General features: G+C 43.6%; 2 protein-coding genes across 4 annotated transcripts in view; one reads left to right on the top strand and one right to left on the bottom strand.

Moving 5' to 3' along the window:
• The window catches only part of LOC121283140 (protein spinster homolog 2-like), a 113,057-nt gene extending 100,848 nt beyond the window's left edge, over positions 1-12,209 (top strand). For both annotated transcript variants that reach the window (XM_041197295.1, XM_041197294.1), the window contains 2 exons: positions 2,583-2,623; positions 8,500-12,209. In XM_041197295.1, coding sequence (XP_041053229.1) covers positions 2,583-2,619 — 37 coding nt within the window. In that variant the 3' untranslated portion in view covers positions 2,620-2,623; positions 8,500-12,209. The remainder of the gene's footprint in view (positions 1-2,582; positions 2,624-8,499) is intronic.
• A 5,507-nt stretch (positions 12,210-17,716) lies between these two features.
• mybbp1a (MYB binding protein (P160) 1a) overlaps positions 17,717-24,001 on the bottom strand; it is a 90,328-nt gene continuing 84,043 nt past the window's right edge. For both annotated transcript variants that reach the window (XM_041198271.1, XM_041198270.1), the window contains 2 exons: positions 19,388-19,512; positions 17,717-19,164 (listed from right to left, as the gene is read on the bottom strand). In XM_041198271.1, the coding sequence (XP_041054205.1) occupies positions 18,756-19,164; positions 19,388-19,512 (534 nt within the window). In that variant the 3' untranslated portion in view covers positions 17,717-18,755. The remainder of the gene's footprint in view (positions 19,165-19,387; positions 19,513-24,001) is intronic.

Raw genomic sequence — 24,001 nt, forward strand, 5'->3', positions numbered from 1 at the left:
CTGGATGAAGGTGTTCTCTAGAATTGGTACCCGGTCCACCACTAATCCTGGCCTATCTTCATGGGCGAGACTTGGGTGCACAGGGCACAACTTCAAAACTTGTAGATGGTGCAAAACTTGGAAGTGTTGTGAACTGTGAAGAGAATAATGATAGACTTCAAGAGGACATAGACTGGTGAGATGTATGGATCTGTGGCTGATAAAATTTAATGCAGAGAGGTGGGAAGTGATACATTTTGTTGGAAGATTGAAGAGAGGCAAAATAAAGGGTTAATTCTAAAGTGGCTACATGAACAAAGAGACCTGGTGGTACTTATTTGCACAAACCATTGAAGGTGGCAGGGCAGGTTAAGAAAGTGGTTAAAAAGACATTTTGGGATCCAGGGCTTTATAAAGAGTCATAAGAATACAAAAGCGATGGTGAACCTTTATAAAACTCTGGGCATGCAATCATTCAGGCACAAAAAGAGGCCATTCAGCCCACTGAATTCAAGGCTGCTCTCTGTAGAGTAATCCAGTTCATTCCCATTCCCCCGCTCTATCCCTGTAGCCCTGCAAGTTTATTTCCCTCAAGTGCTCTTCCAATTTCCTTTTGAAATTGTTCATTACCTCAGCTTCCATCATTCTCATGGGCAGCGAGTTCATTATCACTCACTGTGTAACAAGCTCTTCCTCACATTCCCCTAGCATCTCTTGCCCAAAACCCTTAATCTGTGTCCCTCAGTTTCATGTACCACCAACTAATGGGAACAGTTTCTCCTTATCTACCTTACCTAAACCTGTCATTTTCTTGTACACCTCTATTAAATCTCCCCTCAATCTCCTTTGCTCCAAGGAGAATAACTCCAGCTTCTCCAATCTAACCTTGTAGCTAAAATTCTCCATCCCTGGAACCATTCTGGTAGATCTCTTCTGCATCCTCTCAAGGACCCTCACATCCTTCCTCGTGTTTCTAAAGTAGTTCAGCTTCTACTGGAATATTGTATCCAATCCTGGGCACCACACTTCAGGAAGAATGTGAAGGTTTTAGAGTGAGTGCATGGGATGGATAAGAATGGTTCATTCCAAAGAAGAGGGACTTCAGTTACATAGATGGATTGGAGAATCCATGGCTGTTCTCCTTAAAGAAGAGAAGATTTCAGTGAGGTATTCAAAATCATGAGGAGTCTGGACAGAGTATTTAGGAAGAAACTGTTCCTTTTAGTGGAAAAATCAAGAGACAGAGGAAATTGATTTAAGGTAAATGGCAACAGAACCAATGGAGACATAAGGAAGATGTTTTTCCACAGTGAGTAGTTAGGTTGTGGAATGCACTGCCTGAAATTGTGACTGGAGCTTTCAAAAGGAGTTTGGATAAGCACCTTGAAGGACAGAAAGTTACCAGGCTGTGGGGACAGGGTGGGGGAGCAGGACTAGCTGAGATGTTCTTGCAGAGAGCTGGTACAGAGTTGATCGGCTGAATGGCCTCCTAGTGTGCTGTAACCACCCTGAAAAGACAAATATTCAGGACATCAGGGATGTGGGGCTATTTGAATAGTTCTTTCAAGGAACCAGCACATGCGCGATTAACCAAATGACTTCCCTCAGTGCAGTAAATTTCTAGCTGAGATTGAATTACAGGCATGTCGGGAGATGTCTTGTTGATTTTTCTGTCCTCTTGTGATTGAACCATTCCAACACTTAATTAGCCTTAGACTACATGTAGGTGCAGCGGTTCCAGAAGGCAGCTCACCCCCACCTTCTCAAAGGCAATTGGGGATGGGCAATAAATGCTGGCCCAGCCAGTGATGCCCACATCCCATGAATGAATTTTTAAAAATCTTTATTCCCTGGTTGTTCTTTGTTCATAGGAGTCTTTTTGCTCCTTAATGATAGAGTCACTATCAGTGAAAGACTAATGCGTGGGGTGCAGTTGTGGTGTTCAGGTGAGTTGATCTGAAGTACAAGCAGTACTTCTGGTTTTGCGACAGTAAATCTGTGTAATGTCAGTCGAGATAAGATGTGACACCACCAGGAGTAAGCAGAACTGCGCTGCATTGCAATTGCGGCAGTATAATTCCAATCTGGTATGAAGTCACATTGATGAGGGTTATTGGTGATCCACTGCACCACCTGGAAACCATTGAATCTTGGCAATGTTTTTAGTATGATGAGTAAGCTTATCCATCCTGAGAATGCTGCCAATGTTGAAACTAACCAGTCAGTTACCTGAGGTAACCTGTGTGGTGTTGGACTTGATTAAAGGGATACTGCTATATTTGTAACACAGCTGTGAAAATACCCTCAGCCATGTAACAATGCCTCAGGAGCAAAGCCATGCCCCTTGGGCACTGCCACATTACTGGTGGGGCCAGTGCTCGGCAGGTAAGGCTATGTCTTGCTGGGTGTTGAGGGGTACAGTGCCCGAGGAGCCACCATGTTGGGGGTGTATAGAGTCAGGGCAGGTGGGATAGCCCCTGAGAAGGTGGGCATCACAATATTGTGATGCCCACAGACGCCGTTCTACCCTTTGCCCACTCCTTTAGACAGTAAAGTTTTGCTTCTGCCCCCTGACCTCCTGAATTTGTTTCCTTTCTCTGCAGGGTGGAAGAGATGAAGCTGGTTTCTGTGAAAGTTTAGTCAGGTAAGCAAAGAAAAAAAACAAATAATCATATCCACATTATTGTCGAGCAGGGCATTTCAACGAAATGTGAAGCTGTTTAAAAAAAAAGAGCTTTGGAACGTTGCCTGCGATGTGATTTGTATTGATTTCCTTTTATTTAATAACTTTCTTTGATGAAGCGGTCATGGGTTTTGATTCACAGGAAACCAGTTTCCAAGATGAGTGACCAGACTGAGATTAATAACTGGGGTTAGGACAGAGGGAATGCAATAGAAAGATGTGGCAGGAGACAGGTCCTTCCAGAGCTGAGAAGTTCTTTGCTGTGATGTTGTTTTGCTGCTGTAGTTCAGTGTCACTGTGGCCTGCCTTACAGTGAAGATGTTAAGTGTGATAGAACATGAATGATGTACAAGCTCGCCTTTATGTTTCAGCTGGGGGAGATGATAATCCTAGTGTTTACTCGTGTTTTTCCCTTTGATCACTTCTACACAGGAGAGGTTTTCTCACTTCCCACAGAGCCCACCATTCTCCCCCTCAAACTTCTGATTTCCCTTGTTACATTGTCATCCCTCCAACATTGGCTTCTAACATAAAGCCTGAAACTTCAACTCCCAGTATCCCATCTAAACTGGACACCTGTGAGAGCTTTAGAGATCAACAGACTGTAAGACAGAGCGATGGCCACAGGGAATCTGGCGAGTTCCTCAGCCAGATTGCCAGGAGGAAGCAAAAGCTGAGATCTTAATTAGAGAAGCAGCCAAACTATCCCCAGACTAATCTTATGCACCTCACAGGAGCTGAAGAAAACCATTCAGCTCTTCTATTCTGTTCTGCCATTCGATTAGATCACTGGCTAAGATGTACCTCAACTCCATTTCTCACCTTTGCACCATATCCCTTCATATTCTGACCCAGCAAAGATCTCAATCTCAATATTGAAATCTTCAACTGATTCACAGCCTTCCGGAGGGAGAAAGTTCCAGATTTCCACCACCCTTTGTGTGAAAAAATGCTTCCCGATTTTCCTCCTCAGTGGCCTGGTTCTAATTTTAAGATCACAGCATCTAGTTTTGGATTCCCTGCCAGAATTCCTCTGTAAAGAGCTGGCCATTGGGTACCTCTCTGCTCTTGAAAGTTGGTTTGTAGTTTGGGTATACCAGCAACATGTGGAAGAAAGCGAACCAGAGCTCCAAAAAAGCATTTGATACAGTGCCGCACAACAGACTTGTGAGCAAAGTTATAGTTCGTGAAATAAAAGGGACAGTAGTAATATAGATACAGAATTGGCTGAATGACAGGAAACAGAGAGTAGTGGCTAATGGATTTTTTTCATGCTGGAGGAAGGTTTATAGTGGAGTTCCCCGGGGGTGTGTTGGGACCCTTGCTTTTCTTGATATATATTAATGACCTAGACCTTGGTATACAGGACACAATTTCAAAGTTTGGGGATGATACCAAATTTGGAAGCATTGTGAACTGTGAGGAAGATATTGTGAAACTTCAAAAGGACATAGACAAGTTGATAGAATGGACGGGCAGTGGCAGGTGAATTTCAATGCAGAGAAATGAGGTGGTTTATTTTGGTAGGAAGGACAAGAGACACAATATAAAATAAAGGGTATAACTCTAAAGGTGGTGCAGGAGCAGAGGGACCTGGGTGTATACGTGCATAAGTAAGTGAAGGTGGCAGGGCAGGTTGAGAGAGCGGTTAATAAAGCATATAGCATCCTGTGCTTTATTAATGCAGGCATCGAGTACAAGAACAAGGAGGTTAAGTTGATTTTGTAAAAGTCACTAGCTCAGCCTCAGCTGGAGTATTGCATCCAGTTCCAGGTGCTGCACTTTCAGAAGGATGTGAAGACAGTAGAGAGGATGCAGAAAATATTCATGAGAATGGTTCCAGGGATGAGGAACTTCAGTTATGAAGATAGATTGGAGAAGTTAGGACTGATTTCCTTAGCAAAAAGGAGGCTGAGAGATTTGATAAAAGTATTCAAAATTGAGGGGTCTGGACAGAGTAGATAGGGAGAAACTGTTCCCACTCACGAAAGGATCGAGAACAAAAGAGTACAGATTTAAAGTGATTAGTAAAAAAAGCATAAGTGATATGAGGACTTTTTTTCAGGCAGCACGTGGTTAAGGTCTGGAATGCACTGCCTGAGTGTGGTGGAGGTAGGTTCAATTGAGGCATTCAAAAGGGAATTATACAGTTATCTGAAAAGAAAGAATGTGCAGGGTTATGGGGAGAAGGCAGGAGAATGGTACTAGGTGAGTTGCTCATTCAGAGAGCCAATGCAGGTATGATGAGCCAAATGGCCTCATTCTGCGCTGTAACAATTCTGTGATTCTGTGAAATGTTGGAACCTTGAGACCAAATGACTTGCAGGTTAGCACAAAGAGCTTGTTTCTCTTCAAACCTAATGAGTACAATCAGGTCCAGCAGAGGGTCACCTGAGACATGAGAGAAACAAGTTGTTTACTGCCAGTGCCTGCAGTTCGAGGCCCGTTTTGTGGGCAGAGTTTTGGAAGTGGCAGTAATTGCATTGCTGGGCCTGTGCCAGCCTCGTACTGAACGTAGGCCTCTTATCAGTTTCAGTCACTCACTGGCCTGTGTCATGCTTAGAGGTCGAGTCGGTGAAAGCCCATGTCTGAAAAGTGCAAAAGCCCACCCCTAGCAGTGGAACATTTAACACCAGCTCGCTCTTTCTGTATGAATAATCAGGCTAAGTGTGGTTTTCCTGTGTTTGGACTGATTTATAAGCAGTGTTTTGAAAAAAGTTGACCTGATTCCAACTTGGACAAATTTAAAAGGAAAACTTGAATTCAAGTGCAGTTGGAGATGAGGAAACTCCTCCCCAGGGCAAACTAGGGCAAACACAGTACACGTCAGGCAATGTTAGCTAAAAACAGGTCATGTCTTATGCTGAAAACACATTGGTCTCATTGCATGGCTGATTCCTCATATTGGAGTCAAGCGAGACAAGTATGGGGGGGCGGGGGGATCACTGGCATGACTACACGGTTTCCCATTGTTGTTGTAGAATGGCAAGACACAGGTTCCATAATAAACAAGTGAGATAACAGAAACAAAAATAAAAATACCTGGAAAAACTCTGCAGGTCTGACAGCATCTGCGGACAGGAACATAGTTAACGTTTTGAGTCCGTACTCTTCAACAGAACTAAGGAAAAATAGAAGAGAGGTGAAATATAAGCTGGTTTAAGTGGGGGGTGGGACAAGTAGAGCTGGATAGAGGGCCAGTGATAGTTGGAGATAGACAAAAGGACAAAGGGGTGTTGACGGTGGTGATATTAGCTAAGAAATGTGCTAATAGGTGACATTATGGGTAGAAAGCAGGACGAGCAAGGTACAGATAGTGCTAGTGGGGGTGGGGTGGGGTGGGGGGAAGGGATCAAAATAGGCTAAAAGGTAGAGATAAAACAATGGATGGAAATACATTTAAAAAAATGGAAATAGGTGGGAAAAGAAAAATCTATATAAATTATTGGAAAAAAGGGGGATCAGAAAGGGGGTGGGGGATGGAGGAGAGAGTTCATGATCTGAAATTGTTGAGCTCAATATTCAGTCCGGAAGGCTGTAAAGTGCCTAGTCAGAAGATGAGGTGCTGTTCTTCCAGTTTGCGTTGAGCTTCACTGGAACACTGCAGCAGGCCAAGGACAGACATGTGGGCTTGAGAGCAGGGTGGAGTGTTGAAATGGCAAGCGACAGGGAGGTCTGGGTCATGCTTGCGGACAGACCGAAGGTGTTCCGCAAAGCGGTCACCCAGTCTGCATTTGGTCTCTCCAATGTAGAGGAAACCACACTGGGAGCAGCGAATGCGGTAGACTAAATTGAGGGAAGTGCAAGTGAAATGCTGCTTCACTTGAAAGGAGGGTTTGGGCCCTTGGACGGTGAGGAGAGAGGAAGTAAAGGGGCAGGTGTTGCACCTTCTGCAGTTGCATGGGAAGGTGCCATGGGAGGGGGTTGAGGTATAGGGGGTGATGGAAGAGTGGACCAGGGTGTCCCAGAGGGAACGATCCCTGCGGAATGCCATCGGGGGTGGTGAAGGGAAGATGTGTTTGGTGGTGGCATCATGCTGGAGTTGGCGGAAATGGCAGAGGATGATGCTTTGAATGCGGAGGCTGGTGGGGTGATAAGTGAGGACAAGGGGGACCCTATCATGGTTCTGGGAGGGAGAGGAAGGTGAGGGCAGATGCGCGGAAGATGGGCCGACCACGGTTGAGGGCCCTGTCAACCACCATGGGTGGAAAATCCCGGTTAAGGAGCAAGGAAGACATGTCAGAGGAACTGTTTTTGAAAATGGCATCATCAGAACAGATGTGACGGAGGCGATGGAACTGAGAGAATGGGATGGAGTCCTTACAGGAAGCAAGATGTGAGGAGCTGTAGTCAAGGTAGCTGTAGGAGTCGGTAGGTTTGTAATGAATATTGGTGGACAATCTATCACCAGAAATTGAGACAGAGAGGTCAAGGAAGGGAAGGGAAGTGTCAGAGATGGACCATGTGAAAATGATGGAGGGGTGGAAATTGGGAGCAAAATTAATAAATTTTTCCAGGTCCATACGAGAGCATGAAGCAGCACCGAAGCAATCATCGATGTACCGGAGAAAGAGTTGTGGGAGGGGGCCGGATTAGGACTGGAACAAGGAATGTTCCACATACCCCATAAAGAGACAGACATAACTGGGGTCCATGTGGGTACCCATAGTGAGATAACAGGATGTTTTCACCACTCGTTAGTGGTCGGGAGAGAGATTTGATTTAGTGGTAACATTTCCCTATTAGGGTCAAAGGAAGAGGGTTTAAATGCCATTTTGGATAGCGGCAGCAAGTGGAGGCTAGAAAATGGCCACTAAATACTGGGTTTACATCCAGTCATGTACTTGGGGAGAGGCAGAGTGACCACTGGCCCAGTAGTGGAATTGAGTTAAAGGGTGGAGGAGACAGGGCTGTGAAATGCGACGAGCTGTTCAAAAATCCATTGACATTGACGGGACTGTCAAATCCCGCCGGTGTAAAATTCCACCCATTGAGTTGGAGTCAGACTACACTCAAGACAGTTTCAATTTACATAGGTCCATGCAACAGCTCTGAATGCTAGGTACCCTCCTCGCCCGTCACATTATAAAGGATAAGGTGGGTCTCCTTAGTCATGCCTGCAGGCCACCTTTGAGAAGATACTCTTTAATTATAAAGCAGGAGGAAGATAACGAGAAATCACCTCAGCTCCTCAGTGCTGCAGCTAGAGGCTTAAGAATCTTACATGTGAAACTTAAATTATTACCTGCTCCCAGAGACAGGACAAAGGTATGAACGGGATGGTGATTAGGAAGACAGTTAGCGTGGAAACATTAAGGGAAAATTGGATAGTTGGCGGAGCAAATGATTGAGGGCATTAGTATTGGGAGCAGCCAGATGGAGTCTATCACATCCTGTACAATCTATTAGGTACAGTCAAGCTAAAATGCTGCATCAGTCATCTCAAAGAAAAAGAGAAGGATAAATATCTGATTGGAAACAGGTTTGAATATTGTAAAAATAGTGAAAGAGCGGTGAAAGCAGATTCACTGGAACTTTCAAAAGGGAATTAGATACTTAAAATTTGCAGAGCTTTTAGTAGGGCAGGGGCGTGGAACTAATTGGATAGCTCTTTCAAAGAGCCAGCATATGTAAGATGGGCTGAATGGCCTCCTTTGGTCCAAAGATGAATAAATATTGCAATATTTTGCTTAACAGCCCCATCTCAATGTTTATGCTGCACATGAGCCTCCTTACTTCTTACTTCATCTCGCCCTATCAGCACAACCTTTCTCTCCTTTTTACCTGTCTGACTTCCCCAGCACTGAATCCCGCCCTTTTTTCTTTCTTGTCCATAGCCAAGGCTGGAGCAGGTGAAAATGGCTCACAACTCAGCGACTTTCGCCTTCAAACGACAGCGCAGTTTATCATCAGTGCGTAACGGGACCAGTCGACTGCCGAGGAAGTGGTGAATCGCCCAAAGAGCGTAGGGGACGGCACAACTTTCAAAGGGTCTCAACTATAAGGAACCTCTCCCCTTTAGGGATGCAGCCTCTCGTTCTCTTTCAATTACGGAAATCGCTGCGTGTAAGAACAGTCTGAAAATTTTGCATTTGTCCCTGGTTTTATTTTTTCCACGAGGTTATGCACTAGGGTGTCAAGACCTGATCTCCGGGTTTGGAGCCATGTTTCAACTCCAAAGAACAAGAGAATGCCGCCAATCTCTGCTTCAACAACGTGGAGCTACGTGTGATCAAAATAAGGCAAGCGTTCTGATAAGTGTCGAAGACACGAAATATTATTCCTTTCATTTAATGCTGCAGGTTAGAGTTGTCTCTAGGAGATAACTAAAGTGCATTGCGGGGAGCAGCTGAAATCTCCACCCCCACGACAACTACACAGAAAAACCCGACTGTACATATTACCCTTAAATGAGAGAGCACTTTGAGCTGTACTACACTGGAATGCCGACTTGCCTGTTACTTATGGATGTGCTGGTAATAGGAATAATAGCAACCAGTGAATTGAGTTTCAGCATTAAGGTGTATTAAGACTCTGTGATTTTTGTACTAATGCCAGTGATAGCAATGTAACCACTGGCTTATGAATATGCACTAAAAATCCCTTGAAGTGAATCAAGCTGCACTAAGCAATCTTCAACTCTTTCTTTCTACACCTACTTTCTAAAATTATATCAGATTGAAGCCAATGAACAGGTCAAGGTTGAAGGCAGATAGGCAGCATGCAATGTCTAAACTCCTTTTAAATGCAGCAACCAATTTGACATCATCTATTCTTATTGCTTTCTTGAAGACGGGTCCCAGTGAGTAGTTTCTAGTCATTCCTCAACCTTCTGCTCTTTTAAGATGTAAGTGATGAATCCCATAACAGAAACTATATTGTGCAACTCCCCACAATTTCCTCTCCATTTCTCTCTCAAAGGCATCTTTACCCAAGTAGCTATCCATCAAGTTCCTGTCAGCAATCCCTTTCACCAAGGAGGTCCTCTTCCAAATTTCCCTCCCTGTAACGTCCAGGAGGTATCATTGTATTCAGTGTATTTTTCCTGTTTCTGAGCCTAGGGAGATCAAGGACACTTGTAAGTCGAGTGCCACTTGGTTTGAGATGTAACCTGGTATCTTCCAGGCTACGTGGCTGAGTATTGCACCATCTACTGTTTCACTGCAATGGATTAACAATATTAGGGTAGATATGTTTATGGACAGAATGTCCTGTTACAGAAAAAAGACCAACTTAAAACAATTAGAGGCAAAAAAAATTAAGGTAAGAGTAATATAAGAACTGATCTATCAAGTGTGGGTAAAAACTGCAAAAGTGTGTTTTCCATGTTGTGCTAACTTGCTGATACATGTAACTCTTTTGAGTACAAACACGTTTCCATCTGTTCCTATTCAGATGAAGTTACATTGTTTCATAGTTTGCCATTTTGAGATTTGAACTCTTGTTCTTGGGATTACAAGCCCAGTACTATAACCACTTGGCTATTTAGGCCAAGCCTTGCTGATACATGTATTAGAATCAATTGATTTCCCTTTTTAAAGCAGTAATTAGGTTTGTTTTCTTTTTTTTAAATATTCTTATTTCTTCCGTGCCTCCTGTTAACTGTCTCCCACCACCCTCTTAGTTTTAGATGTTGCTGCAGAATCCTCAGTAGTTCAGGCATGTACAGGTGCGAACCACAAGTATTTGGTCACCAACTGTAACATCTACAAATTCCAACCAAATTATTTGCATGCAAGCAATAATGGATGACAAAATAATTTATTGGAAAAACTGGCCTCTCTGGAATGTGCTAGTCACATGAATTGCTGCTGCTCATGAACTGGGTGGTTAGCAGGCAATCCTGCTGCAGGAGTACAGCCAGCACAGGCCTCTCCCTGTACTTTTACACATCGAGTCACTTCATGCTGTTACCATTGCAATGACATTCACTCAGTAAAAATAATAAAGATGGCAGAAATGAGATGAAATTTATGAAAAGGTCCTCTTGGCAATAGTTAGCTCTAATGTCCTTGAAATGCAGCCTACCTTCTAAACTGCTAAACTGAGAAGCCAACTTATTAGGCCTCATCGCCCTGTCCAGTGTCTTGGTTCATCAAGACTATGAGCTACGTCTTCTCTGAAGATAATATTGATCAAATCGTGCCTATGTTGAAAGTTTAACTAATTTTCAAAACGTATCATGTAATTCCACCATTCTAGGTTGTTAGTGACAGTGAAACTTGGGACCACTCTGGAAACAAGGCACCAGTGAATCCATCGCTTGCATTCAATGTTAAAAGTGATTATATTTAAACATAGGAATGGGGTGTGATATACAACTTGCATCGAGTTTAGCCTTAGGCCTTCAAGAAAATGTGCAATTTTTTTTTATTATACCATAGGTTTTAGGGACAAGCAGGTAACAGAAGGTCCATGGTGCTGAGGAATACTTAGCAGTAGGGAGAAGTTAATGGCTTAAGGGGTATAACGCTCCTCAGCTACAAATTAACAGCTCAGAACCTATCCAAAAATTCATGTCCTACCATATATCACAGTGGCCCACCAACTGATAATGATGCAGGAAAAGACAGTCATGAGATTAGGTGCTATTATCAAAATTGGTGTTGTCCGATATAGATTACTGACTAACCACAGATGTTGTAATACTTACAGTGCTTTGGTTACATGCTCCAATTTTAGTAGAATGTGCTTTACACACTACAGATAAATGCACTTCACATGTGGATATTTGCTTACATCTACTACCATTCAGTAACCCAGGAAGTAACACATGCACAAGTATCAAGGAAACTGACAGTTTCCAAAAAAAATACACAAAGGTCAAAAGTTCACATACAAACATCATGCTCAATGCTTGTACCAAGATCATATAACCAATGACAGTGTCTTAATTACTGATTAAAATTGCAATTAGCTTCATCATGTGGTTAGTGGCTAATGTAATGGACAACGCTGAGCTAAACCATCCAATGAAACAGCCAGTACTGTTAATGCAAGCATCAGATCAAAGTACAATTTCTCAGTTGTGGGTTAAGATGTTATCTGGTGTGTTGTGAATGTTTGAAATTATTGACAAGACATTCCTCAAGAGAGACTGCTTTCCTTCCTACATAGTTTGTACTTATTACTCATACCTTACACAGAAGGAATTATGTAAATTCTATGATTCAGAGTTTGCCAAATTGTAAATTAAAAGTACTATCCAATGCCAAAAGCGATTTGTTCACTTAACCTATCAGTCTTTACCCTCTCCTGCAAGACTTCCAATTGCTGCTGCCTGATTTTCTATAACTGAACTATATATGATAGGTTGTGTTGAATTTTATTTTGTGTAATATGCATTTGTTCCTGTATAAATTCTATTCACACTGTTCAAGTGTCTGAGATTTCTTGTCAAACAAGAACTTTTTTGTAAAAGTAAATCTATTTTATCTGATTATTTCAGGTATATTTTATTGTTTAAAGCCAAAGTATATAAATTATACACACAAATATAGCTCAAATGTATCTATACTCATGTAAGTTAATAAACTATTTGAATGCAGTGTTGAGTTATTTCATCTTTATATAACTCAATCAAAACAGCACCATTGTCAAGGAATTGAATATTTTATTCATTTGCACTTCACAATTTGTGTTACCAGCTTTTGCAAAATGTATGAATTACTCACTAGTAAGTTTGAAAAGTAGAAATGATAGTAAACCAGGAATTAATGTTTAGCTGATTTTAGATTTTGGTGCAAGCCTGTAGATTGATGGATGATAGAAAAGGCCGAGAAAGGTAAGGAGTGACATGAGTTTTGAGATCCTGGGAAGGAACTCAACTGCTGAAGCTCAACAAACCAACTGTCCAATCACAGCTCACACCGCAAACCAACTCTCCAATTATAGTTTGATTACACCATAGGGTTGTGAATGTGCCCATCTGAAATGCTTTAATATCCTGCTGAAGATGGACACAAATTCAATGAGTGGTAGGAACCTGGTGAGTCAGCACTTCATATGAAGGAAAGTTTTGCATTAATATAGCACCATTCACGACATTCCAAAGTGCTTGAGAGCCAATAAATGTACCTTTAAATCTTTGGAATTCTCTACCCCAGAGAGTTGTGGGTGCCCCATCGTTGAATACATTTAAAGCTGGGGCAGACATAGTTTTGGTATCTCAAGGAATTAAGGAATACGGGGAGTGGGCAGAAACGTGGAGTTGAAGCCCAAGATCAGCCGTGGTTGTATTGTATGGAGGAGCAGGCTCGATGGGCCTTGTGGTCTAGTCCTGCTGCTATTTCTTATGTTCCTTTGTTGAAGTGTCATCACTGTTCTAATCTGGGAAACACAGCAGCCAGAAGGTGCACAGCAAGTCCCACAAACAGCAATGTGATAATGACCAAATATTTTTGTGTTGTTGGTTGAGGGAATAAACATTGGCCAGGACACCAGGGAAGACTCTTCTTCAAAATAGTTCCATGGGATGTTTTACATGTATCCTAGGGAATAGATGGGCCTCAGTTTAACATATCTGAAATACTACATCTCTGACAGTGCAGAGATTTCTCTGCATGGTACTGGAGTGTTAGCTTTTTGTGGAGTGGGACTTGAACCCACAAACTACTGAGTCAAAAAGAAGAGAGTACTACCAACTGAGCCACAGCTGATGCTTTGAGGAGGAAGTAAACAGTTATTCACACATTATTCAACCACAGTAACACAGAGTTATAATTACTGCTAAAGCAGACACTGCCAATTCCATGTGAGGGAGATTGTTCTTATCTTTCACTGTAGTGAAGTGAAAGCTTCATTGCACTACTCTGGAAAGTCATTTCTCAGGTGCCTCTGATCAGATTCTAGACCAGCCACATTGATCATTCGGTTTGTGTACGTGGCTCAGGAAGCTAACGTTTCCTACAAACACCAATTGCCCTCAATTATGTTGGGGCCAGGAGCTGGGACTCTGCACTCAGGAACGTCATCAACAATGCTATTTTGCAGGATATGGTCATACTGCCACTCACAAAAGCTGAGAGGAACCTGCACAAGTGCCATTTGGTGTATTTCTGGTATTCAGTCATATAATTAGGTTACTGTACCCTTGTATGAATCAACTTTCACAACTGGAATGTGTGGAACACCAATTACTGAGTCAGTCTCCATAACCCCGCATTCAACAGCATAGTCAAACAGGTAGTCTTGCCACAATTGTAGGAAATAGGATAGAGACACAAGTTTTAAACAATATAAAAGCAGGATTACTGCAGGCATGCAGATTCCTTTAATAAGCTTGATACTTTGAGGGAGGCTTTTTTCATCTTGCAAAACAAAGCTGACAATTGTCTGAACAGGCACCAGTGTTTAAATTAGAGGCGACTTCAGGCTTCCTCCCACCTCCCAATATTTGTATTTTGAGGCTGAGCTGTTAGGATTAAAATTGCACATCCACACATTAAATGCCTATGTTTGCAAAGGAGAACATGCTTTATTTATCCTGTCATGGGATGTGGGCATCATTGGCAAGGCCAGCATTTGTTGCTTATCCCTAATTTACCTTTGAACTGAGTGGCTTGCTGGACCATTTCAGAGGATCAATTAAGAGTCACTGTGGGTCTGGAGTCACATGTAGGCCAGACAGGCAGATTTCTTTTCCTAAAGGGCATTGGTGAACCAGATGGGTTTTTAACAACAATCAACAATTTCATGGTCACCAGTGATGAGACCACCTTCCAATTCCAGTTTATGAATTGAATTCCAATTCCACCAGCTGACACGGTGGGATTGAAACCCATGTCCCCAGAGCATTAGTCTGGGCTTCTGCTTAGTGACAATACACTATGTCTCAGTCTCAGCTATGCTGCCCCTTATTGCGCCAAAGTGATAATGTGGAACATTTCCATTCACTCAACCTGATGTAGTATGTGCACTACAGCAACTAGAGAGGCTGGAAGTTGTTCCCTGGAGAGCAGAGAAAGTTAAGGAGTTTTGTTAGAGCTGTTCAAAATCCAGAATTTTTAAAAAATGGAGCGAGTTCAGGAATTCAATGCTGGGAAGCATACTGGAAGCAGATTCAATAGTAACTTTCAAAAGGGAATTGGATACATACTTGAAGGAAAATGTACCGGGCTATGGAGGGAGAGCAGGCAGTGGGCTGGCGGAGGGAGAGCAGGCAGTGGGCTGGCGGAGGGAGAGCAGGCAGTGGGCTGGCAGAGGCACGATGGGCTGAATCCTGTGCTGTAAAATTCTGTAAAGGTGAACATGATTTTTTGGAGCTTAGCACAAGATAAATACAGACACTGAGGGTATGATTCAGGTGACACAGTATATGAAGGCAGACTACCCCATTTCAAACATAGAACTACATTACCCAAATAAAACAGTTAACAATAAGATATAATTGTCTGTAAGTTCCCAAAGACATACACATTAACAATAATCTCAGTAAGCTTGTGGAGTTGGGAATTTATTTTAAACAGCATTTAGCAGTATGGACATTCACTCTGGTCCTTCACCCCTCAGTTAAAATCCCAGTAGTGTGGCTCACCTGTCCCAACAATGCATACAAAAAGCTGATCTGACTTTAAAAAAAACTCTCTGCCTTCGATTCCTTTGTAGTTCTGGGTAACTTGGCACCACACCAGAGGGGCACCAGGAACTGGCTACACAGACAGGATGAATGCCTATCTATAAATAGAAGTGGACCGCAGCCAGATCAGATTAACTGTTTGCACTGAGACTTAGAGTAAACTATTTACATTGCACTGAGACTTGCAATGTTCATGTGATCCACAAGTGACTGGGAGATCCCAGGCAATGGTGAGACTGACTGGGAGATCTCCCCAAGCCACGCAAAAATTCTCATCATCAACCCCACCACCCTCATATAGTCACAAATATGTATAACTCCCAGCTGCAGTTTTAGACAGTGGTATGTCCAAAGTAACGTTTCACTAATTCTGAGCAGCTCCACATTCAATGTGGTCTACCCATCACCTTCAGATGGTGACTAATCAGCAGAGTTTTTACAATAATGCCTAATTTTCATATGTACCATTACATTGTCACATTATTCCCCTCCCTTTGCCCCTGTAGGACTGATCCTTGGATAGGATTTCATGTTCCGAGCATTAATAGTCCGACATCCAGTCAGGGTGCTACCCTGTGTTAGCGCAGCACAAGCTGTGCTCAATGCTCTTACTAATGAGATGGAAGACAAATGGGCCCAGCCTCCCATACACTACAAATGACTCCAATGGGGAAAAAAAGGAATGCAGTGCATGCCTCAGTTCCTTTTGCCAAGAAGCAGGGAGAAATAGAGTGGGTGCCACGCACCACTGGCACTGAGACTTACTGATGCATCCATTTTTTGGGACAGACAGTATGCTACATGGTACTCTCAAAATATGAATGAATTTAAAAGACACTTTGAGCGCCTTCCATTTAATGAACATATGATGAATGACAGGCAGGATAATTCATCCAAACTGTCCCATACTGTTGTGCTGGCTTGTGTACCAACCATGGGACTGCTTAATGTCTTGAAAGAGGCAAACATAAATACAGGCCAATTAATGGATAAAATCTGAACATTTATTGCTGATCTCTTTGGGTAATCAAAACTTAGTCCAGGTGATTACTCTGGTCCCAGTCAATGTTACCTCATGCATAGGTAATCTCCACTGCAGCCAGGAACAGAAGCTGCTTTCCTTGTATGGAGAACAGTCCTAACACTCCAGCTGTGCAAGGGACAGCGAGGTTTTAAGCAATGTTGCAGCTGAGTGTCGCAGTTCCTGACACCTGGACACAGGTGGGGGAGAAGAGCCCACCTGTCATTTTTTCCTCAGTGCTGTCACAGGGCTTTATAATCAAGTGTCAAACACTTTCTCCACAGAGACGGTGTCGGATTGAAACGGGAGTCAGTGCACATATGCTGTTCAATGCCAAATGCCTGCACAAAACTCAGGCAGGCAATGCAGCTGTTCCAGATATAGCAAAAGGCAAACTGACATTACTGCCCCACATCACAGCACATTGGCACTGCAGCCTGTAATTGAGAACTTGGTTCCTTTATCAGATTTAAAGACACAATTAAACTTCACATTCTTCAGTTTTTTTTGCTGTTGTAAAAGACCATTTCAATTGTGGCTGCATTCTATTAAAACTGTGTTGATTAAATCCATCATCATTTCAAGTCAATAGGGTCCAGGCTACTTATATCCACCAGGGACCAGCTAGTAAACCACTAGCAGCACAAATACTGTTTCTGACGGAGATGGTGTGACAGGTCAGTGCAGCTGCAATTTGATCAGATAATTTGTGCATTATCGGCCTCCAGGGCTATATTCAGTAATGTATATGGAGCATGTTATTCACAGTGTGGTTCAGATAAATTTCTCCATTCAAACCTCAATCAGATCATTTCTGAACCAACAGGAATGCAATATCTGAAACACAGATCTCTTACCTCCTGAAGTGCCCATTACAGAATAGGAGTCAAAGGAATGTGGGTGCTGTCTCACACAGAAGCCACAGACAATTCTCAGTAGAGAACCAGGCTGGGTGGAGTGCTGACATCAGTTTATACCCAGCTCCTGGGCTGGGCAGAGAATGTATCCCAAGCCATTGATACTATTTAATGTGGATACAGAAGACTTTTTAAAATTTATTCTTTCACGGATATTGCCCATCCCTAACTGCCTTCAAGAAGCTGGTGGTGTAAGGCTGCTTGAACCGCTACAGTCCCTGTGGCGTAGGTACACCCTCAGTGTTGTTAGGGAGGGAGTTCAAGGATTTTGACCCAGCAACAGTGAAGGAATGGCAATATATTTCCAAGTCAGGATGGTGAGTGGCTTGGAGGAGAACTTCCAGGTGGTGGTGTTTCCATCTATCTGCTACTCTTGTCCTTCTAGATGGTAGAGGTCGCAGGTGTGGTAGGTACTATCAAAGGAACCTTGGTGAATTGCTGCAGCGAATCTTGTAGATGGTACACACTGCTGCTACTGTGTCAATAGTGGAGGGAGTGAATGCTAAGGTGGTGGATAGGGTGCTGATCAAGTGGGCTGCTTTGTGTCAAACCTCTTGAGTGTTGCAGGAACTGCATTCATCCAGGCAAGTAGACAATATTCCATCACACTTCTGAGTTGAGCATTGTGGATGGTGGCCAGGCTTTGTGGAGTCAAGAGATGAGTTAGTCACTGCAGAATTCTTGACCTTTAACCTGCTCTTGTAGCCACAGTATTTATAGGGTTAGTCCAGTTCAGTTTCTGGTCAATTGTAACCCCCAGGATGTTGATAGTGGGGGTTTCAGTGATGATGATGCCATTGACTGTCATGGGCAGATGGTTAGATTCTCTCTTGTTGGAGATAGTCATTGCCTGGGCATTTGTGTAGCGTGAATGTCTAGGCTTCAGGATAGCTATGCATACATAGGAACAGGAGGAGGCCATTCAGCCCCACAAACCTGTTACTTAGGAACAGGGAGGAGATCACCATTCAGCCCTTGAGGATTAATCTCCGATTAAGGCTGATTTGTGCCTCAACTCCAAGGCCTTTGTCCCTTAACACCGATAGCTTACTGAAAACTGGCAACTGATAAAGATACAGACTTCTGCATTTATTTAAAAGTCCAACATGAACAAAACATTTTTTTTGGGGGGGGGGGAAATATAAACAAGAGTTCATGCACCTCATCCCTGGGGTACAGACACATTCTGTATCCAAAATGATCATCAATGGCAATGAGTCCCATTGTGTTATGCTATAGGATTCCAATAAAAATAACAGTTACATTTTAAGAGATTTTTTTTAATCAAAGGGAGGGGTTCACGTAAATCTTGCAGTTTTATGCAGCGCAGTAAGGTTAGATTCCACCTCCTGGATTGTGGAGTTCAAACCATTCAACCCAAATAATTGGGTCAGTTGCGTGATAACAGTATAACCATTAGGTGTGCTTCATGTGCAATATGCAAAGCTGTCACAGCCTTCAGTCACTGAGTTCACTCATGGCCCAGTTACTGTAATCCAGGTTGTCGAGCACTGTGGAGTAGGGGACATCTGGAAAACCTGGGTGTGAACCGGCAATGGCATTTGTTCACAGTTGTGATTACTCTGCTGCTCCACCCCCTTGCTTTTCCTTTTTCACAGTCACCCGCTTGCCCACCTTATCGCCTTGTCCCATCTCCACTGCATTTGTTTTGATTTTTTTAGCTGGGGGGCCTGACTTTGCTCCTGGGTTTCCTGTTGCGCCTCTCTCTGGATTCTTCTTCTTCTTCTTCCTCTTCCTTTTGTTTCTCTTTTTCTCCTGACCAACCTCTTCGGCCTTCGGAACATCTTCAGGTTTTCCCATGGAATTTTCTTTCCCTTCCTGCACATCCTCCTGGACTGGGCCTTTCGTCTTCTTCCAGTTCTTCCGCTTCTTAGTTTCTGGGAGAAATCCCTTCTTTTTCTTCAGGACTCCCTGCGCAGCCACTGGGTTTTGTACCCGTGCTTTCACCTTCTCCTTCTTTGGTCGCCTGCCAACACAATGCGGGAACAAAGAACACGTTAAGCCAGCCAATACTCCCCGCAAAACACGAGCAGAGAATCCAAGAGCTGACACCACTCCCTAGCCCAGGGCAGACTGGCTGGGGTGCCCCCAGTCTACTGACCGCAGATCAGGACCGCGCCCCTATCGGACCGGGTTAGTAGCGCCCTTTTCAGGAACCGAGCAGGCAGTGAAGGAGGTGAGGTGCTTACATGATTCCGAATCGTTTCATCACATGCCAGTACGTATGGTCCACCTGCGAAGTCTTGCCAAACTCTTCCAGCTGCCCCAGCTTCTGCAGAGCAGGTACCAGCTGCTTCACCGAGACATTGAGCTTCTGCAGAACAAAATGCACAAATCAGGTACTGACATTTAACAGAATCTTTAACTGAAAACTGGGAGCCAGGGGGAAAACCCAACCAATTAAAACACAGGACTACTCCTTAATGACCTACCCAAAGTTGAGAAACTAAGGCCTGGATTTTCACTCCCGAGGCAGGTAGCTCAAGTTGGGAAATTTTGGTTGACCCGCCTTGATTTAAAGCACCCGGTAAGACCCAATTTTCACTTCAGGAGAGGCGGAGATGGGATGGAGTCGGGCCTGCTGACCCTGGAAGCAGACCATAGGTGGCCAGGGGGCAAGTGAGTGTTGAGATGGGCTGGTTGTAAGGCCCACCTCAGCTCTGGGACTGTTATTGAAGCTGTTAGGCACTTTTAGCCCTCACCCCACCCACCCACTCTCCTTGCCCCCTCCATACCAACTCCTGCCCCACCCACCAACCCCCATGACTCCTCAAACCCCCCCATGGCCTTCCATGCCACTGACCCAGTATCCACCATGGGCACAGCTCAGGAGCCATGTGGAGATAAGAATAAATTAACAATCTAATACAGCTCTCACTCAAACACATTGGAAGGGAAGGGTAAAACTCCAAGAATTATGACTAATGGGAAACAAAGCAGCGGCTTAGCGTGTGTGTGGGGGGGTGGGGGGGAAGAAGAGAGCCCAGGAGAGGCTATCAAAGTCTCCAGAACCCAAAATAGGACAGAGTGTTTGGAAAGGGCTCGGAATCTAACTTCAAGCATATCAGATAAAGGGACGACAATGAGAAAGGGGACGGGAAATACAGGACAGAAGGTGTTGTATCTGAATGTACGCAGAATACGAAACAAGGTAAATGAGCTTGTGGCGCAGATTGAAATTGGCAGGTGTGATGTGGTGGGCATCATGGAGACATGGCTGCAAGGGGATCAGGACTGGGAGCTAAATATCCAAGGATATACATCCTATCGAAAAGACAGGCAGGTTGGCAGAGGGGGTGGGGTTGCTTTGTTAGTAAGAAATGAAATTAAATCGATAGCAAGAAATGACGTAGGGTCAGATGATCTGTGAGGGTAGAGTTGAGGAACTGCAAAGGTTAAAAAAACATAATGGGAGTAATGTACAGGCCTCTGAACAGTAGTCAGGATGTGGGGCACAAGATACACCAGGAGACAGAAAAGGCGTGTAAGAAAGGCAAGGTTACAGTGATCATGGGGGATTTCAATATGCAGGTAGACTGGGAAAATCAGGTTGGTAGTGGATCCCAAGAAAAGGAATTTGTGGATTGTCTATGAGATGGGAGCAGCTTGTAGAGGAGCCCACCAGGGAACAGGCAATTCTAGATTTAGTGATGTGTAATGAGGCAGATTTGATAAAGGAGCTTAAAGTGAAGGAACCCTTAGGAAGAACTGACCATAATATGATAGAATTTACCCTGCAATTTGAGAGGAAAAAGCTGGAATCAGATGTAACGGTATTACAGCTGAATAAAGGCAACTACAGAGGCATGAGGGAGGAGCTGGCCAGAATTGACTGGGAGATGAGCCTAGCAGGAAAGACAGTAGAACAGTAATGGCAGGAGTTTCTGGGAGTAATTTGGGAGACACAGCAAAAATTCATCCCTAGGAAGAAGAAGCATACTAAAGGGAGGACGAGGCAACCATGGCTGACAAGGGAAGTCAGGGACAGCATAAAAGCTAAAGAGAAAGCATACAATGCGGCGAAGAGCAGTGGGAAACCAGGGGATTGGGAAGCCTAAAAAGACCAACAGAGGACAACTAAAAAAGAAATGAGGGAGAAGATGAGGGTAAACTAGCCAGTAATATAAAAGAAGATTGCAAGAGTTTTTTTAGATATATAAGAGAGAGTCAAAAGTGGACATTGGAGTGACGCTGGAGAAGTAGTAGTGGGGAACAAAGAAATGGCGGAGGAACTGAATAGGTACTTTGCGTCAGTCTTCACGGTGGAAGACACAAGTAACATCCCCAAAGTTCAAGAGAGTCGGGGGCAGAGGTGAGTATGGTGGCCATTACCAAGGAGAAGGTACTAGGAAAACTGAAAGGTCTAAATCACCTGGACCAAATGGATTACACCCCAGAGTTTTGAAGGTGATAGCTGAAGAGATAGTGGAGGCGTTAATGGTGATCTTTCAGGAATCACGAGTCAGGGAGGGTCCCAGAGGACTGGAAAATCGCTAATGTAACCCCCCTGTTTAAGAAGGGAGTGAGGCAAAAGACGGGAAATTACAGGCCAATTAGCCTGACCTTAGTCGTTGGTAAGATTTTAGAGTCCATTATTAAGGATGAGATTTCAGAATACTTGGAACTGCATGGTAAAATAGGGCCAAGTCAGCATGGTTTCATCAAGGGGAGGTCATGCCTGACAAATCTGTTTGAATTCTTTGAGGAGGTAACGAGTAGGTTAGACAAAGGAGAGCCAATGGATGTTATCTCCTTGGACTTCCAGAATGCCTTTGACAAGGTGCCGCACAGGAGGCTGCTCAGTAAGATAAGAGCCCATGGTGTTAGAGGCAAGGTACTAGCATGGATAGAAGATTGGCTGTCTGGCAGGAGGCAGAGAGTGGGGATAAGGGAGTCCTTCTCAGGATGGCAGCTGGCGCCTAGTGGAGTTCCACAGGGGTCAGTGTTGGGACCACAACTTTTCACGGTATACATTAATGATCTAGATGAAGGAACTGAGGGCATTCTGGAGTGCAAAGGGACTTGGGAGTCCTAGTCCAGGATTTTCTTAAGGTTAACTTGCAGGTTGACACAGTAGTTAGGAAGGCAAATGCAATGTTGGCATTTATTTCGAGAGGACTAGAATAAAAAAGCAGGGATATGCTGCTAAGGCTTTATAAGGCTCTGGTCGGAGCATAATTAGAATATTGTGAGCAATTTTGGGTCCCATATCTCAGGAAGGATGTTCTGCCCCTGGAGAGGGTCCAGAGGAGGTTCACGAGAATGATCCCAGGAATGAAAGGCTTAACATATGAGGAACGTTTGAGGACTCTGGGTCTATACTCGATGGAGTTTAGAAGGATGAGAGGGGATCTGTTGAAACTTACAGAATACTGAAAGGCCTGGATAGAGTGGACGAGGGGAAGATGTTTCCATTAGTAGGAGAGACTAGGACCCGACGGCACAGCCTCAGAGTAAAGGGAAAACCTTTTAGAACAGAGATGAGGAGAAACTTCTTTAGCCAAAGAGTGATGAATCTATGGAATTCATTGCCACAGAAGGCTGTGGAGGCCAGGTCATTGAGTGTATTTAAGACCGAGATAGATAGGTTCTTAATTGGTAAGGGGATCAAAGCTACGGGGAGAAGGCAGGAGAATGGGGTTGAGAAACTTATCAGCCATGATTGAAAGGCGGAGCAGACTCGATGGGCCGAATGGCCTAGTTTCTGCTCCTATGTCTTATGATAGTGTAAAAGGCTCCCATTCAAAGTTTTAAAATCTCAAATGGTTAATCTCTTTTTATTTATTCTTTCATGGTACTTGGGTGTTGCTGATATCCCTAATTGCCCTTGAACTGAGTAGCTTCCTAGGCCATTTTAGAGAGCAGTTAAGAATCAACCACATTGCTGTCCGTCTGCAATCACATGTAGACCTGACCAGCTAAGGGCAGCAGGTTTCCTTTCCTAAAGGACATTAGAAAACCAGATGGATTCTCAACAATTGTTTCATGGTCACCATTATTGAGATTAGTTTTAAATTCCAGATTCATTAACTCAATTCAAATTCCATTAGCTACTATGGTGGGATTTGAACTCATGCTCCCAGGGCACTTATATGGGCTTTGGGTTACTAATCCCGTGACATTACCACTATGCCATTATCTCCCCATTTTATAAAAACAAATGTCTATTTGGGCCCCAAATTAAATCCTCTAATAGCTTTCGTAAACTGTCAAACTGTGAGCTCAGAGCCCTCTGCTGAGATAATTGGTATTTGTATTTTATCAGTGTGAAAACTATATGCAGGTAAAATGCTTTGACAGTTTCTACAAAAACAAGAGTCATCATTCCACCCTAGCTTAGTGCTGCCCAACAACCCCATTTAAAATGAAAAGCAGCACCCCACCTCTTCTTATCTACACCATGCTACAGTAGCAGTGTGCTTATGAAACTGTATCTCTGAAAGACCAGGCCTTCAAAAGATTTCTTGACCTCCAAACTTCAAAGAATGCTTTACAGCCAGTGAAGTGTTTTTCTTGCAAGTGTGGTCACTGTCATAATGCCTATTTGCACATTGCAAGGTCCCACAAACAGCAATATGATAATGACTAGGTCATCTGCTTCAAGTGTTGGTTGAGGGATACATGATGGTCAGGAAATCTACTATTCTTATAGTACCAAGGGATCTTTTATGTGCATCTGAAAGGACAGACAGGGCCTTGGCTTCATTTTGCATCTGAAAGACAGCACCCACCTCAGTACTGCACAGGGCTACCAGGCTAAAATGCGTTAAAATCTCTCGAGTGGGGCTTGAACCCATGACTTT

This window comes from Carcharodon carcharias, chromosome 10 (assembly GCF_017639515.1).
Source record: "Carcharodon carcharias isolate sCarCar2 chromosome 10, sCarCar2.pri, whole genome shotgun sequence".
Taxonomy (NCBI): domain Eukaryota; kingdom Metazoa; phylum Chordata; class Chondrichthyes; order Lamniformes; family Lamnidae; genus Carcharodon; species Carcharodon carcharias.